General features: G+C 42.3%; 1 protein-coding gene across 2 annotated transcripts in view; it reads right to left on the bottom strand.

Moving 5' to 3' along the window:
• Nucleotides 1-3,375: 3,375 nt before the first annotated feature.
• Nucleotides 3,376-18,884, bottom strand: part of ADAD1 (adenosine deaminase domain containing 1) — a 42,898-nt gene continuing 27,389 nt past the window's right edge. For both annotated transcript variants that reach the window (XM_027853750.1, XM_027853749.1), the window contains exons 9-11: nucleotides 17,606-17,843; nucleotides 13,855-13,987; nucleotides 3,376-3,635 (exon numbers count right to left, since the gene is read on the bottom strand). In XM_027853750.1, coding sequence (XP_027709551.1) covers nucleotides 3,522-3,635; nucleotides 13,855-13,987; nucleotides 17,606-17,843 — 485 coding nt within the window. In that variant the 3' untranslated portion in view covers nucleotides 3,376-3,521. The remainder of the gene's footprint in view (nucleotides 3,636-13,854; nucleotides 13,988-17,605; nucleotides 17,844-18,884) is intronic.

Genomic DNA, 18,884 nt, shown 5'->3' with positions numbered 1-18,884 from the left:
GATGCTTCTAGGAGTGGGAAGGTCTATTATACTCAGTCAGGATACAAGAATGATATGACTATAATCCCAAAGGATAGAAGACACTATGCACAGTCCCATGTACCATCCTTAGGTCAGGGTTAAAAACACTAAGAAATGTTCAAAACCTATTTTAAGAGATTTCAACTTGTACCCATGAACACTTCCAGTAATGTAAGATAGAAAAAAATGCTGCATGGATACTCATTTTTAAAAATCATTATTAAAATATTACAGAAAGGCTCATGAATGTTACTTAGGAGTTTCCAATGCATTCATCCACACAAATTCACATTTAACATGCCTCTATAATACAGCAATTTCACTGTATTTTAGCCAAAATTTAAGACTAGGAAAAATGCGAGCAAATAAGAATGATATAATCAAATCAGAATTCTCTTTACATTTAGACAAGTTAAAACTAGTACTTTGGGGAAAGCATTCCTTAAAATATCTAAGTTTTAAATGGTGACACCAACCTTGGGAACAGGAAACATTTTCTGCCTTTTTATAGTCTCTGTCCATGGAAAGAGAAATCCAGCCTTGAAAAACAAGTTAGGTAACCCTCAAAGATGACTTGGTTGTAGTATAATTAATGAAAATACATTTTTTCAGGCAAGAAAGTATCTAAGTGATCAGGCTATCACTATTGTGTCTGCTATAACCATTAAGCTGAGCAGAGTAAGATTATAGTTGATACTTCACAGGATGCCATTTGGATCAAAAGGTCTAAAGAGGAAATTCACATATTTCCTGTTTACCCAACAATAGGCTGTCATATCTTAAATCAAGCCATAATTACTTTTATCTAGATTCATCTATTTCAGTTCCTTCTCAAAGAATCAAACTTGTTATTGAAAGCCAAGCAATATTTTCCCTTCTTATACAGTGAAAATTGAAGCTGACTAACGTGGGTATTTTCAGCACTTATATACATTTCTGGATTCACTGGTAAGCATAGAGAATCAAACATACACATACACATGCACACACACTACATTATGGAGAGACATAAGAAAAAAATCGTCTAAGAGTTCTACAATTCTGTATATAAAAAAACTGACCTTATCTAAAACAGAATACTCTTATTTCTTGCTGCACTTATCACTTGCCATACTTGTTACAAAAACCTCAGTTTCATTTGAGTTAACCCACATCTAAAGCCACACATTTGCAGTTTCCCGGCTGAATCTGCTTTGCCTGACCACTGTTCTAATTCTCACACCTTATTTCAGGGGGCCAAGGAAGATGTGATGTCAGGAGAAGAACACGATGTCAAAGAGAAGAAGGACTTGTGAATCCTTCACAAATACACAGTTCAAGAGAATTCATGACAGAACAGAAGGGTCAACTGATACTCTATCACACCCTTTCGCATTCCATTGTGTTGTTTAATGTCCACAGCAAAAAAAAAAAAACAGATAACAGTAAGAAAGGGGGCCCATGAGCAATGCTCTCAATTGGCCTTTCAAAAGATAAAACTGAGTAAATGGAGAAGACAGACAAGAATTTCTCCAATGAAAGGAAAACATACCGTTAACAGAAAGCTGGGAGCTGAAGAGGAGAGAAAGATACCAGCAGTTAGGGATTTTGTCCCAAAGGAAGAAAACCAGATCAGAGAATAAAGGACAAGGATCATTTGATTGAAATAAAACTGGCAAGGACCAGAAACTGTAATAATAATCCAAACCATTATCATCCACTGGAAAGAGGCCAGGGCTTTGGAAGAATGAGGTGCCTACCATTTCAAAAGAACATCTTTTGTCTACTCTACCATGTTTACCTAAATTTCATCAACCCCAAAAACCCTTTACTACATGCATTTTTACCAGTGAGTCTGTGTGTGTTAACAGAGGAGAATGGTGAAGCAGACCCTCCATAAAGCAAGCTCATAAGAAGAGGTATAGACCACGGATGACAGACGCTATGGAGCTAAGGAAGGTGAAGTAAAAGGGAAAGAGCAACAGGCCCTGACTTCAGGGTAAGGCAACTTCTAAGACGGGCCTATCCAGCACATGCACATACATATGTTAGATAAGCCCAATTGAAAGACTTCACTGATCTAAAATCGGGCTCTGCAGCTTGTGCGGCGGTGGGGACGGCACCAAGAGGGGAAGATTTGGGGGGAGGGTATACTTGGGCTGCCCTGGCTTCAAGGTTGGCCTCTGACACATACTGGCTGGGGGAACCCAGGGCAAACCCCTTAACCTCTAGCTACCCAGGAACCACCCAGCCTGGAAACGACAGGAAAGATCTCCATCGATCAGCCATCTGAAGCTCTTTATACCAATGAAATCACAGGGCCCAGCCAAAAACAAAAGTCTGTTACAGTATGTGGTATATGTGAGTTCAATTACCTCAAGGAACATGGTTCCCAGACATATGTGGGTGTATGTACATATGCATATGTGCATATATAGACGGCTAGACACACCTATATCCCTAATCTACCCATTGGGAGTTCCTAATTAGATTTCCTACTGGCATCTCAACCTACCTAAAACAGAACTTAAACCCAACTCTTTGCTGAATTTCCTTATTTCTATCAAGGACAGGACCATTATAGAGGAACTCCTGGGCCGCACATTTAGACACATGCACAAAGAATGGAGATCTCCTCCCAAAGGCTTCTAGGCCAGCTGTCCCTGCTCCCACCCATCTGACTCTAGCTTCCTTTCAAAGGGTCCTGTCCTCTCCTTAAGGGCAGGAACCACCTTTGTAATCCCAACTGAGCAGCCACACAGAAAGCACTTAATGTGTTTGCTGACTTCACAACTTGACCCCAACCTACCTTTCCAAGCACACAAACATCACTCCTTGACACTTCTTCCTGTAACTCACCTATCCTGTCTGTGCCATCCCTGGAATCCCTTCATGCTCACCTGACCTCAGAACCCCCATACACCTTCAGAACTCAAGGCACGAGGCATCTTCTGCCTGAGCCCTTCCCAGATTGCCCCAACTACTACGCCTTCCCACTCCCAAAATCGCCTTGCATCTATCATACGATTTTTGCCACCATATCCTCAGGGCCTACGCACATAACACAAATCAGTTGATTAAACAAATTGTATACTTTTTTTTAAATCCCTATTTTGTGTTTTTTTTTCTTTAAATAAAAGTTTATTGGAAAACCAATATATTGCAATAATGCACATTTATGGTCATCAGAAGAAAAGGTAAATGTTAAAAGTTAAAAAGGTGCCAAGAATAAGAATTCTCTTTTAGGCTTCAAGAGGGTGATGATTTTAAAATGATTGCAAAAAATAAATGCAGAAAGTCTACATATTGAGTAAAGTAATTGCTTTACTAAAAAAAAAAAAAACCTAATGGTTCAATGTAAACTGACATGAATTTTTACAAATTTTCAGCATTTGCTGGACATTGCTATTGTAAGACACTGATTTGAAAGCTGAACACTATCGATATCTTTTCTTTTTTAAAAACATTTTTACTCGTCAAAACACACCAAAAAGATACAAGCATTTGTACATGACAGATGGTCACATGCTGAACTGTTCAATGCAGGAAGACTTCACAATCCAGGATCCATACCCATGCTGCTGCAAGTACGACTTCAACAAGGTTTTGGCTTCCTGGTAGGACCCAGACATGCACTAAGGAAAGAAAAACATGCTGCATTAGAGGGTGATCAAATGGTAAAGGGGGAGAAGTTGGTGACTGGGAATTTCAGGGATGTTGTGAGAACATTAAGATCTTTAACTAAACAAGGTAAGCCTACTACTTCTTTAATTTAAAGGGAAGATGAGAATGTTCTTGGAAAATTCTTTTCCATTCAAAAAGATTTTTTAAAATATACCCATGCTCAGAAATTTTCTCATTCCCAATATAAACATACATCCTAAAATTACTCTTAGCTGGTTTTTAATCTGGTAAAGACTACCTTGAGAAAATGAGTCATTCCTCTTTGGGGCATTTGGCCTAATTCCTTCTGAGGCCCATGTGACTGCTGGTCACCAGCCACAGCTCATTTCCTCCGGCTTCCCCTAGGGCCACCACCAGCAGATTCATCTCCTCCTTCTTGTTACCAAGTGAACAGGCAAACCCTGTGGGAATTTCCACTAAGTCCCACCCTCCACCCGCTTTTTGTCATAAAGGACCACAGGAGTGCTGAGGGTGAGATGATGGGAGAATTCTGAGCTCAAAGATTTAATAAATAGATCAGAGCTCAAACTCCCTAGCAACCAATGACTGATACCCTTCAGATACCAACCTACCCCATCAATCTTTTTGGAATCTAACTAAATAGAAAATATTCTGGACATATAATGACAGATGATTCTCACAAAAAAAATGAGGACAAAAATAAGGATGATTCTCACCAAAAAAAAAAAAATAGGGTAATTCTCCACAATGAATCACTCACCTAACAAAGAACTGAATGTAAAAATTGGTTTTTGGTGCCTTCAGGGAATTTTCTGCAATTATTTCTTATAGAACTTAGAAAAGCAACCTTACTAATTTAGTACAGCTACAAAAAGTATGAAGGATTACAAAATCACACTACTCACTCCTGGAGAGAACGCCTAGGCAGACAGAACCTTCTAGCATTATTAACAATGCTTTAACATACCTATTCCAGCACTAAACTCAGAAAAGCTAATTTTCCCCATAAAACTGGGGAGTTCCAACAAATTAACTAGAGCTGACTAGATCTGAGACCTTGAACATGTCAACCTCTCCAGGCCTCAGTTTCATCTTACAGATGAGAAAATTCAATGAGATAATCTTTATATATTCTCCCAACTTTAACCTTCAATGATTTTAATACACAGAAACCATAAAAGCTTTGGCGACTCTGCTCATCTAAAGGATAATCACAAAAAGTTTTTAAAGCTATCTTCCTACATATTGAGAAATGTCTCAGGCAGTTCAGAATGAAGAGAGGAAATGGGGTGGAAAGAATTGTCTTGTGAATAATTTGTGCATTTTTGAGTTTCTTCTTAGACTAATCAGTTGGACATTAGAATTAAGTCATCATCTCCCAAAGGGATTCCAGTAAGTGAAATAAACTACGAGACAGAGAAACCGAGTGACTACATTTACATTATCCATGTAAGAGCTAATGAACCAAGCCCAGGTTTGACGCTGGAGGGTTAAAGTAGCCTGAGAGATTTAAGGCAGCACAATTACCATCTTAATACCTTAAATACATTTTCTTACTTTAAAAACACACCTGATTCCTCGAAAAGGGATTCATGACAAGGCCAAACTGCCATTTTTTTACTTAAAAGTAAGAGATGAACATCATTGTGGATACACGCTTGCAGAAACATGCAGGCGCGCGCGCACACACACACACACTTTTCATCCATGGAGCATTGTGGAAATAATGGCATAACCTCCCAAGGAGACTGCTTTCAAAGACATCTAAGTTCTGGTACTTCTTGGCATCAGCTGATATTGTCGAATATCCCCCCACCCTCCACCAGATCCTCTCTTTTTCCTTGGTTTCAGAGATGCCATACTCCCCTGGTTCTTCTTCCTCTCTAATGTGATCTCTCTCTCCTCATAATCTTCCCTACCCCTTAATGTAGATATTCTTCTAGGGTTCCCATTTTTGGCCTTCTTCAAATCAATTCAAGCATTGATTAAGCCCCTAATGTGTGCCAGGCACCAGGGACACAAAGACATTTTAAAAATTAAACTGCCTCTTCTCTGCTTACGTTGTACTTTTCTTTTCACACCACACTCTCTCCTTGGACATCTCATCCATTCATCTACCAGGTTTCAACTACTACCTCTATGAAAACAAATCCTGAATCTCTGTCTCTAGCACTCTCACAGCACAGCATTACGTTAACATCTGTCAGGGACCTCAAACTCAGCGTGGAGTAGTGGACACAGCACTGAGCCTGGAGTCAAGAAGTCCTGAGTTCAAATTCTGCCTCAGACATTTGCTAGCGGAATGACCCCTGGATAAGTCACTTAACCTTTATTTGCCCCAGTTTCTTCATCTGTAAAATAAGAGGGGTGAACTCAATGTCCTCGAAGATCTCTTCCAGCTGTAAATCTATGGTACTATATCCCAAACAGAGACCACCACTCACCATCTTTCCTCCAAAACCTGCTCCCCCCCCTTTCTGTCTGGGGCACCACCACATCTCTCATGTCTAGCGTTACCTTTCCAGTCTACCTTCTCAGCCACTTCTAATCCAATCCACAGCATTTGTGATTGTCCATTGTCTGATTGTCTTTTTTTCTTCCTTCCTTTCTTCTCTGTCCTCACTGCCACCAGCCCAACTCACACAGCTCTTCCTGGTCACCCATATGGACAATTACAACAACCTCCCTAAAATCAAAGGTTTTTCCATCTCTATCCTCCTTTTCTCCAATGAGTCTCTGTATGTGATGGCAAAACAATCCTTCTTCAACACAGATCTGATTAGGTCACTCTTCTCCCTAATGCATACCAAAGAAGGTTTTTGGTGTTGGTAGAAGAGCACCTTATTTAAAGTCAGAAGACCTCGGTCCAAATCTTGGTTCTGTCCTCGGGACCTGTGTGATCTTGGACAAAAACGCTAATTGGGCCTTAGATTCCTTTTATAAAATGAGGACTTACACTGGATTCCAATTCCAAATCTATCATCTTAAGATCCCCGCGCAATCTGACGCTACCCCGACTACCTCCCTGGTCTTATTCTCACGCTCCCACCTCTCAACATCCCCACACCCAGAAGACATCCTGGGCTTTCCTGGCTCCATGCCTTTGCTGATGCCATTTGCCATGTCTGAAGTCTCCTGTCTTCCTCTTGTTTCATAAATTCCTACCCTAATTTCTATGCCCAACTGCCATGCTGCCTCCTCCATGAGGTCTTCTCTGCCCCAGCTGCCACCCATCGCCTCCAAGGCTGGCCCTTAGATCTCTCAGAGGGGCGCTGTTGGCAGGGGACTTGCTCCCAAAGATCCAGAGTCTCATTCGTACAGATGCTCCCTCCATGGGCAGCTCTCTTCTCGGGTACCCTTCCCACAAATCTTCCAGAGGCCATCCTTCTGTGCACATTTCACTTGTAACAGTGAAGCCCCTCGGGCTGTCTAGCTGTTAGTTCTTGCTCTCACAAGCCTGGCCCGCTTTTGTTTGCAATCAAAGACTCTGGATATCTTTTACACCACTTCCTGCCTCACTGGAAGCATCATTAGAAACATGCTGCAGTCCACTTACGGCCACGTTCCACATGTCCACCGCCTTTCGGTTCTCCACAAGTCAAGTCATTCCAACCAATATCTATTACGATCTACAAGATGCCAGGTACTGTGCCGCACAAAAGCACCTGCTCTCAATGAACTTACATCCCAAGGAAGAAAACTCATGGTCACACACAAGGAAATGCAAAATATACATGAAGCAAGTTCATGAGGAAACATCAAAAACTGGAGGAATCAGGACAGAGCATAGGAAGTGGCCCTTGGGCTGGGCCTAGAAGTCAGGGTCACTCCAGGCATGGCAGAAGTGGAGAGGTTACACAAAGGCAAAGATACGAGAGACAGAACGTCATCTACAGAAAACTCCACAGATCCATTTGTATGCGAGTCAAGTCAATGAGCATTTCTGAAGTACTGACCAAGAGCCAGCAGCAGCAAGAGCAAGGGTACTTCTGGCACAAGTCCAAGGGAGAGGTGAACACGAGAAAGTCCAGGGAGTCAGACACGCAGCCGGAGTAGGAGGTGAGGTGAAGACGTGTGAAATCAATCAGGAGAGAAGTAGAAGCCAGACTGTGAAGGCCTTCAAATGCCAAAGGAACTTGAATGAAGCATGCTTTTTTCCCTTTTTCTTTCCACAATGTGGCTAATGCAGAAATACGTTTTCCATGACTTCATATGTGCACAACGGGTATCATATTTCTTGCCTTCTCAATGGATGGTGGAGAAGGTGGAGGAAGAAAATTTGCAACTGAAAACAAAAATTAAAAAAAAGATGAGCTTGATGTAAGCATCGTGTTGGGACCACTAAAAGGGTACCAATAAATTCCCAGATGTAACGGATCTGACCTCTCTTCCTATTAAATTCTGAGCCCAGTTCTTTGCCCTCCTGGAGTTCCTGCTCCATATAAATATACTGAGGGATGGACTCAATGAACTGTCTATTATTTTGGCAAGTCAGTCTGGACAACAAGCACTTTTTATCCACTTGGTGTATTGTGAAGCTTCTCTCTCTCTCTGAAGTAGTCTCAGGTCTCTCCGAGGAGGGAGGCTTGACCATAACGTGGGGATTTTCACCATCAGCACAGTATCACTCACAAGCAGGAGAACCCCTTCCTCCACCTGATCTCTGAGACCCTGGCTGGCACCTTCCACGAGGAGGCCCAGGATCCACTGCCCTCATGTATGCCTGCCCCGAACCTGACAAGGAGATGGGGGCAGAAGCCTGCTGTTAGGCTTACAGAGAAAAGTGCCCTCATCTAAATACATGCATGAGAGATGCTTGGTTGGAAAAGACTCTGCAGGGTCATACTGCATTGCAACGATTGTTTCAAATGCCTTTGAAAGGAAGCAAACCCATGGCTGTAGAAAACATGTCTCTATTCAAAAAAGATTCGGGAAAGTCTTATGAACATATGCAGAGGGACACAGGGAGAACCAAAACAACAATAAATACTGTAACAATGGTATGGTATTTATGCATATATAGATGTGTGTGTGTAAATATACACATACACATACATGTAGGTTAAAATAATGATTTGAGCATGTTTTCAGCGATGTCGCGAGGCACCTTGAACAAGGATGAAAGTAGCATCAAGGCCAGCTGTCACACTGACAGTAAATTATTTAACTTGAGAAGTCTACAAGCCAAGACTAAAGGAGAGGGAGAGCCGGTGCACACCTTTTTATTCACAGATGACTGTGCACTCAATGCAGCCTCTGAAGCCGAAATGCAACAAAATATGGATCAATTCTCTGCCACTTGTGCTAATCCTGGCCTGACAATTAATACCAAGAAAACAGAGGTTCTCCACCAGCTACCACTCTATCATTCCTATGTGGAACCATCAACTACAGCAAATGGAGAAATATTAAATGCTGTGGATAAGTTCACCGACTTGGCAGTATACTTTTCAGGGATGTACACACAGATGAGGCTGACACACACACACAGCCACAGCTAGCTCAGTGTTTGGGAGGCTCCAAAGGAAAGTGCGGGAGAGAAGAGGTATTAGACTGACTACCAAACTGAAGGTCTACAGAGCTATTGTGCTGACTTCATTATTGTATGCCTGTGAAATCTGGACAGTCTACCAGCGCCAGGCCAGGAAACAGAATCGCTTCCATGTGATTTGCCTTAGGAAGATTCTGAAGATCACCTGGCAAGATAAGGTACTGGACACTGAGGTCCTTTCTCGAGGTGAACTGTCGAGCACTCAAACTCTACTGTAAAGAATGCAACTCCAATGGACTGGCCCACGTTGTTCAAATGCCAAATGTATGTTTGCCTAAAAGATTACTTTACTGAGAACTCACACAAGGCAATGCTTACATGGAGGTCAGAAGTGGTGATACAAGGACACTCTCAAGATCTCGCTGAAGAACTCTGTAATTAATTATAAGACATGGGAAACACTGGCAGAGGACTGCCCAGCATGGCATACCTTTATCAAAGAAGGTGCTGTGCTCTATAAGCAAGGCAGAAGAGCAGTAGCTTTAAAGACACATGAGATGTGAAAACTCAGAGACATCTCCACTCCAAAAGTTCACATGGACTATTTATGCCCAACCTGCGGTAGAACCCTCCGAGCTTATATTGGTCTAATAAGCCAGTCAGATATACTGTACCCTTGACCCCAACATAGTGATGTCATTGTGACCCTTTTCAAGCACAAGGGATAACACCCAACCAGTGAGAACCATGCAGTGGAAACAATATTGTAAGGAAACCAAACTGAGTAACTGAAAAACCCTCTGTCCTATGCTCCAGAGCTGGAGGACTCCTACCGTGTCAAACATAGTTATTACTCTATCGGGTGTTTTTTGTTCCAATGCACTTCAAGATGATTCAATATGGAAGGAGGGGAGAAGTTTCACCCCATCCCTGAAATGAAGGATGTAAAACAAACAAAAAGATATCAATAAAACATGTTTTAGAACATTCCTCCTCTCCCATCACTCAGGATGTCTTCCTCCTTTATCTCTTCCTTCATCCCTGGCTCATATGGAGAAGCGACCCTTTCTGGCAAAGGCAAGCTCTTCTGCATGCACCCTTAATCCCATCCCATCTTCCCGTCCGTCGGACTGCTCTCACTAATCTTCAATCTCAACCTATTCACTGTGTTCCTGTCCATGTCTCCCTCATTCTTAAAAAACCTTGACCTGATCTGACCACCTCCACCGGCGAGCTAGAGCGCTCTTCCCCTTGATAGCTAGACTCCTTAAGAAAATCATCCATGCTCACTGCCTCCTATCCTCTCACTCAGTTCTGAAGCCTCTGTAATCTGCCTTCTGGCATCATCATTCAACTGAAACTATTCTCTGAATTGATCAATAATCTCTTAAGTATCAAAGTTAATGATATTTTCTCATTCTTCATCCTTCTCAACATCGATGCAACTTTTGACACTATCACCTTCTCTTGGATATGTCTCTCTAGGTTTTCATGACCCTGCTCTTTTGCTGGCTCCTCTCCTACCTACCTGAGCATTCCTCCTTAGTCCACTTTGCTGGCTCATCCACCCATGTCATATTCAAAGATATTCTCACTATAAGTGTAGATCACTCTTAAAGGTTTTAGAATGGGTTGGCCTTTCAACAGCAATGGCATCTGTGATTCCTTCCATTCTTGTGGCCCCTCCCTAAGCTAGATCTTGAACAGAAAGCCTAGCTTGGCTCGGTTTGCTGGAGCTGTTCTGCCCGACTTTATCTCTCTGCTTGCTTTTCATGTTATTTGGGGTCACTGAAGCATCATGAATCCAAGCACAAGGGCTTCCACTCTCACTAGATTTTTTCACCTATTGGCTGCCCCACTTTCAGTTTCAAATGTGAATGCTCTTGGAAAAAAATGTGTCTTAATTGGATGGACTTATTTTCTTTGCTGCTTGTATTTTAGAAGGCCAAACTATGAATCTTCCATGATCCTCCTCCATAATCTTTTACACAGCAATTTTGCATTCTAAGCCAAGGCTGCCCTGGGTTACCCTATCTGCTCTTGCCAAAATCAAACACTTGCCAGCCGACGGTTCTTCTGGGCTCTTTTGGCTTCATCACTGTGATGGCTGCTTTATAGCAGGAATTAGGTTTCTGTAGGAAAGATCTTAACCTGAGTCAAAAGCTTTACCTTTTTCCATTTTCTGACATCAATAGCATTGCTGGGTAGGTATGTGGAAGCTCTTGGAATGGTGTCTTTTCATCTTCATCTCTTCTTCTAATCTGACACTGGCACATTAGATTAGAGGCAGCTTAGTACCAGAATGGACCAGCTGCACCTGGAGTCAGAAAGACCCAAGTTCAAGTATGATCTCAGGCTCTTATTAGCTGTGTGACCTTAGGCAAGACACTTAACCTGTCTATCTCAGTTTCCTCATCTGCCAGGGCTGTTGTGAAGATAAAATGAGAAAATACTTGGAAGGTGCCTTGTAAACCTTAAAGCATTATATAAGTGCTAGCCATTATTACTGAATTTAATTATTTTCATCTAATTATATCATCTATTCACATACAAACAGCTGGTATAGAAATGTCTCCGACATCAGTAAACTACTAGTTGTTTGTTAAAATATATTAAAAAAAAAAAACCACCCACATAAGATACTGTTCTTTGCTCACCACGTCCAGCATGGTGAACTCTCTTTTGCAGAGAATACTGATGATACCTAGGGGTATGGCAATAATCTATAAACCTTGGCCTCTTCCATTTCCTAAACCCAAACCGTATTTGCCAATCTACTTTTCCTTCTCCTCCTTTCTGTCCACCTGAGCCAAGGAGCACCAAGGTCCACACTGACTCAGTTTGAAGCATCCTATTCAGCTCTTCATTTTATTTTCCCTTCTACTACACTCTTCGCAGCAAGTCTTTGTACAAAGACATAACTATTTTCATGATGGTCTTTTTGTTTATGCACAACATGAAGACTCAAGGCGGGATCACCATTATCCCAGACGTTCTTATCGCCTTGGGGCACATGATCAAATCAATTCCTCTCCAAGACCCTCCAAGGAAAACCTGTGCACCATCCTTCCAATTTTCTCGTCTTCCAGGCTTGTTTTTCAGCAAAAATGTAAATATGGATGTAATCCAGTTTTCCAATAATATATGACCTTGTTAGTCACTGGGCACTCCCTAAATGACAGCTGCCATACATTCTCAGGATTGTGATCAACTCCCTCCACTCTCTTCACCATTCTGCCATTACCACAGTGTACCAGCACTCAGAGTATGGCCAACTTCCTGGAGAGGAACTCTGCCATACCTAGCCACGTTGAGTCACCAGAACCAGACCACAAGTTTTTCAGAGATTTGGTTTCCTCATCTATAAAATGAAAGGCTTGGCTTCAAGGATCTCTAACAGCCCATTCCAGCTCTAATGACTCTAAGAAGCAGGGCTGACAGGGCCAGGACTGTCTTAGCCAGACTTCTTGTTTACCTCCAGCATCCAGCACCATGCCTTGAGTCAAGCAGACTCCTAAATGCTTACTGAATTTGAAATGCTGCTTTAAAAGAATCATTCATTATTTTGTAGAGTCACACCTCAATGTATGTCATTCAGAAGATATCTGCTAATAATCATGGTGAAAATTCCACTAAATCTGTGCTTGTGTTCTTATTTCTGTATGAGTTTTAAAAGTAAAATGGTCTACGTTAAAATAAAAGGGATTTGTACAAATAAAACTAATATAGCCAAGATTAGACAGAAAGCAGAAAAATGGGGAAAAAATTTATAGGCAATTTCTATAAATCATTCCCCAATTGATAAATGATCAAAGGATATGAACAGGCAGTTTTTGGATAAAGAAATTAAAGCTATCCATAGTCATATGAAAAATGCTCTAAATCATTATTGACTAGAGAAATGCCAACGAAAACAACCTTGAGATTTTATCTCACACCTATCAGATTGGTTAAAATGATAGAAGGGGAAAATAACAAATGTTGGAAGGAGTATGGAAAAAGTGGGACGCTAATACACTGTTGGCGGAACTGTGAACTGATCCAGCCATTTTGGAGAGCAATCTGGAATTATGCCCAAAGAGTTATAAAGCTGTGCACACCCTTTGACCCAACAATACCACTATCCAGGTCTATTTCCCAAGGTGATCAGAATCTATATGTTCTAAAATATTTATAGCAGCTCTCTCTGTGGTGTCAAAAAACTGGAAATCGAGGGGATGCCTGTGAATTGGGGAATGGTACACTGTGCTATATGATCGTGATGGAGTGTTACTGCACTGTAAGAAATGATGAGCAGGTTGATTTTAGGAAAACATGGAAAGACTTGCATGAAATAATGAAGAGAGAAATGAGCAGAACCAAGAGAACGTTGTATACAGTAACAGAAAAGTTGTTCAAAGAATAACTGTGAATGACTAAGCTATTCTGAGTATTATAAATATTCATGTCAACTACAGAGGACCTATGAAGGAAGATGCTCCAGAGAAAGAAAGGACTGATAAATGGAAGTATGCATAGTATGGCATACTATGGTGAGCTTGTGTGTGGGTGTAACATAGATATACACACACACATATCTATCTATAGGTAGAAGATATATCTGTGTCAAACGGAGGCCTTCTCTGGTGTGAGGCAGAGAGGGAGGAAGATAGTTCAGAACTTAAAATGTAACAAAAAATAAGAAATAAATAAACAGCCAGCCCCTTCCCCGCTCTCACCTTGGCTGCATGGTAAGTACTAGCTTCAAGCAAGTCTTCTCTTTTGGCTTCCTTGGCGAGAAGATTAAAGCGACTTAACATTGCAGCCTTACAAAGACGACTCGCCATGGATATACCACTTTTGAAGGGCGAACTAAAGTGGAGGAGAAATAAACATCCACTCCATGACTGATCGAATTATTAAATTAACTCTACTAACATTCACTGACATATTTCAGCACATATTCAATAACTGTGGCTGAGGCAATGAAAATACTCATAAGACACTTGAAAACATTTCATGGTTGCTGTAGCATTGCTGAGCAAGGACTCTCAAGGGAAAATTTATACCACTATTTTTTGGGGGGAGGTGAGGCAATTGGGGTTAAGTGATTTGCCCAGAGTCACACAGCTAGTAAGTGTTATGTGTCCGAGGCCGAATTTGAACTCGGGTCTTCCCGACTCCAGGGCCAGTGCTCTATCCACTGTGCCACCTAGCTGCCCCATCCCACTATTCCAAGTCCTTTCCTGGGCCTGTTTCCTTTTAGCATAATAATATATCAAACATACATATCAGAGAAACCCAAGTAAAACCAGTCTGCCCTTTATAATAAAGACTCTTAGGATTGTTTGAATCCCATCTCAGCCTGCTTCCTCCATTACACCAGGAGGGAGTGTGGCTGAGCCAGGTTTTTTGAGAAACCCTTTCTAGAGCCCCAAGGGTTCACCCCATCCAGCTTATCTGTTCTCTACGAGGAAGGAGTAAAGGTGCGTGAAAAGACAACCCAGGTTCTGGAAGTGCAGAACCCTTGTTTTGTTTTCCTTGCCATCCTACATGCCTATGGAGTATCTTGGGGCCAAGTCCTCTACCAGCATCCCCAAGGAGTCAGCCCCAGGCAAGGGAGTATAGAAGTATTCCTCCATCACTGAACATGGCAGCCTTGGGTGCCAGGAAAGGGTTCCAGCAGGGTAGAAGGCTCCTTTTAGCATATGTGCATGGAGCCTGAGAGAAAAGTACAAGAGAGGAGCATATACTTGAATGGCTCAGTACCTGTCAATATGATCTCATAACAGGAGTCGTAGGGGAAGGCTGAAGAAAGGGTTCCAACTGTGGATTCTCTGGAGAGGAGGGAACTTTCTCCATCAACACATATTAGGAACTCACCTAAAAGCCACAATCTTAGGAAGTGGCCAGGGGCATTGAGAAGTTAAGTCACTTGCCCAGGGTCACACAGGTAGGTGGGACATGGACCTAGGTCTTCCGGACTCTTAAGGCCACCTCCATCCACCACATCGTTTCTCAAATGGCATGTGCAATTTCAAAATGAGATAGCAGGACTAGGAGAATAAAGATTTAGAGGTGAAAGAGATTTCGTAATCTAATCCAGCTAGGCAGTGAGTGGATGAGGAAGAAGCTGGGGAAAGACTGAGTTCAAACTCTGCGTCAAACCCTGGGCCCTGGACAAGTTCTGTGACACTAAGCCTCTGCTGGGCGTCCTGTGATCAGATGAGATAAGATACGCAAGGAGCACTGCAAACCTTACAATGCCATAGAAATGCTAGTTATGATTATTAATCCAACTTCTCTTCTCATTGATGAAGAAATGTTGCCCCAGAGAGGTAAAATGGCTTGGCCCAAAGGTCACAGAGCTCCTGAGCTGGGTGGAACTCCCTGTCTCATTTATTAGGGGCACCTAGAGAAATAAAACTTTAGAAGAGAAGAAACTCGAAGCAAAGACAGACCCAGTGTCACTAAGCCCTAAGAGACTGGGGTAGGGAAAACAAAGCTGCCCTTGGAAAGCCTGGTATCCAGGCCAGGCTGGGGTCCACGTCATTGAGCTTTGCAACGTCCCCAAAGGGTCGACTACAAAGTACTCCGGGAACTCACAGGCTCCTGGGGCTTCCAATCTGTAGAAGAAGAAATTTTCTACCCACAGTTCTGTGAGGTAACCAGTAACAAACATGGAAGCCAAGGGTTAGAGGGGAAGCAATTTGTCCAGGGACACCACAGTAAAAAATAGCAAGCCAGTGTCCCCATTCCCAGTCTGGGGACTCTGTCCATTACATCCCGCAGCCTCTACAGAAGGCCATGAGAGCAAGTGGGGCATTCAGGAAAACAGCTCTCACCCCCCACCCCCAGTTACAAGGGGCACTGGAAAGGACAGTCCTCTAGCAGCCCTCTTAAAACAGAAAAATAATTTGGTGTCCTTGGAGTCCTAGAGTCTACCAGAAGATATATCTATAATGAGGGAGGTGCATTTGCAAAGACTGCAAGTAACCCAAACAATGTCCCTGGGTTCATCCCTCCATCCTGCTGTTAAAGCCAGGCCAGGTTCTGCAATCAAGACCCTGACTGACCACTGTTCCACTGTGGGAAGTTCAAAGGACCCAAGATTCATTACAGGGCACTTCTCAGCTAAGCACAATCCTTCTGAAAATAAATACTCGAGAAAAGAAGTAGCTAGAAGATGACAGCACCAACATTCTCATTCATCATCCTGGAGGAGGACAGGGGCAGCACGGCCTCAGAACCAAGAGGCTGGGATACAAATCTTGCCTCCACCCTCATCAGCTGTGTGACCAAAGGCAAGTCACTTCATCTCTGCGTGCTGGGGACCTGCCCCTCAGGGATGCTGGGAGGGGCACAAGAGACAGAGGATACAAAATGCTTTGCAGGCCTTGACATGCTACAGAGATTTCAACTATGACGATTATAAAAAATGCTAGTTTATCAAAATTCCATACTCATCAACGGAATGCTATAGAAGCTTCATAATTACAATAGAATATTTGGGGAGAAAGCTCATTAGTCAAGCTTACAGAAGACAGGAAAATCTGAAACTTCCTTTGTGTGATTTAAGCAGGGGGAGGGCAAGGGAGGATCCCTAACTGGAGGAGGAATAGATGACAGAGGAAAAAGACTGGTGAAAATTCTACAGGCTTTTAATCCTGTGAAACTTGCTACTTTCTACAATGGCACATCCAGCCTAGAGAAATGGCTTGATCTGAGGAAAAACACTGATTTCAGCTTAGGTTGCTTTTGCAAAGACATTTACATTTCAAAGACTCTAACTGACCACTACCTCAGAACCATCTCTAGCTTCACACATTTCTAAAGCAGCTTCAATTCCGACAGTCACGACCTTATTAAAGTGCTTACTACGGGCCAGGGGCTGGGCTAAGTGCTGAGGTAAAAATAAGTCCTGGCCCTCAAGAAGCTAGCATTCTATTTCAGAAACAATTGATATTTCTCATGGACTTCTAAAGCCTTCTGCTTTCTGTCGGGATGGTCTTATATGAGGTAACCGGCATGTAACACTTCATTCTAAGAGAAATCTTACAAGCAAAAGGCACACTGATTGTTTTTCAGAGTGCACAGCATCATCTAACAGGAAATAAAGCTCTATACTTAACTCAGTACATGCTATAGAACATTTTCATTTGAATAGAGTCCTAAAGCTATTGGTTGTTGTTTTGGAAGAGAAAATGGTATTTCTTTTATATATAATAATGTAGGTAGAAACTCTGAAGAAAGGATTTTCAAGATGATCCTATACATCTAGTGTTAATGATACAGAACAGTCACATTTCAGAAATAAAACGCCCTTTAACTTTGGAGGTTTTAGAGTGGTAGGAGATGACTAAGAAAAAACATATAGATATTTCACAATTTATGATCTATGATACTCCATACACAAAACTTGGAATAGGAATTCCAAATCAACTTTCTTGGCTTAATATATAACTTTTGGTAGAAATTAAAGATTCTCACCTTTCAGTGATTTTTCCATTTATTCCATCTACAATCTCCAAAGAAATGTCCCCTTGCGCCCAATTCAGACTCAGGGATTTATACTCCGAGTCTGGCAGAAGCGGATATACAGATGGTACTAAGCTAATGTTAGGTCTATTGACCAAATAAAACATAGGAAGCTTGGAAGTAAGGGCATCATCAACACGTTGCTTTATAGCTATTTCTAATCCTCTAGCATCACTGCAGCTTCCATCCCCTAGAAAGGAAAAAAAACTGTACAAACAGGAATGGGACAAGCAACAAACAAACAATAAGCATTTAAGCACCTTTATAGGCCAGGCACGGTGCCAGAGAAAAACGTGAAATAGGCCCTACCCTCCAGGAGCATCCATTTGAATGGGGGAAACAACATGGAACCCACACAAGCACATACAAAGCACACACCAAATGGAGATAAGGGCATCTTGGAGGGAAGGTTCCAGGCACCAGGCGGTATTTACCCTAATTCAGGGATTCTAAGAGGCCCGATGGCTTTCCTAGGACTTCTCCAAGCCCTAAGCTCTAACCTGGCAGACAGAACGATTCGGAGAGTTTAGGGCATCTGGGTACGTGAACTGGTTTTTTTGTTTTATTTTGTTTACCATCAATCTTGGTAACTGGACTTCAGCAGAACTAGTTTCCTTTGCAATCCCATGTATTTTGCTCCACTGCACCAAAAAAGAGTTTGTAGACTCCAAGACCAAGAACTGCTTACTCAGTACACAGACTCACACGTGAGCTCTGGGGAGTGAAGGCCTAACATAGACCAGAAACCAACTCTGAGAGATCACATGACAGGAGGTCCTGTCATGATCACTGTCCCAAGTGCCCATGAAAGACTTCACAGTCATTATCTTGGAGAAGCCAGATGGGGGTGGGCTCTGCCAAGCTGGAGAGCTCCTCAGATATGTGAGGCAAAGGACTACATCTGGACCTTGAGGCTACGATAAAAAGGGATGAATGGTAAACAGGCTGAGGAGAGAATCAGAGAAAGGGCAGGCATTGCATAGAACACCCTTTGCTCTGGCTCCCATCACTACTACATGCTAACATCTCAATGCAGCCATGACTGTATTCTGATGGGTATCCCTTCCAATGATGCAGGGCAAAGCCTATCTACCTTTTGGGCTCCTGTCCATGAATTCAGCACAGGAGGTCCAGAAGCATGCTAGCAAGCCTTCAGCAGGCTGCCTTCACAACAAACAGGCCCCAAAGGAGCATCAGTCATCTTTCACTCTCATTGCTTGGCCAAGTTTTC

The sequence above is a fragment of the Vombatus ursinus genome, unplaced genomic scaffold (genome assembly GCF_900497805.2).
Source record: "Vombatus ursinus unplaced genomic scaffold, bare-nosed wombat genome assembly UNPS02010193.1, whole genome shotgun sequence".
NCBI classification, from domain to species: domain Eukaryota; kingdom Metazoa; phylum Chordata; class Mammalia; order Diprotodontia; family Vombatidae; genus Vombatus; species Vombatus ursinus.
Note: the sequence above shows the minus strand (reverse complement) of the source record. Positions and strands in the feature narration are given on the sequence as shown.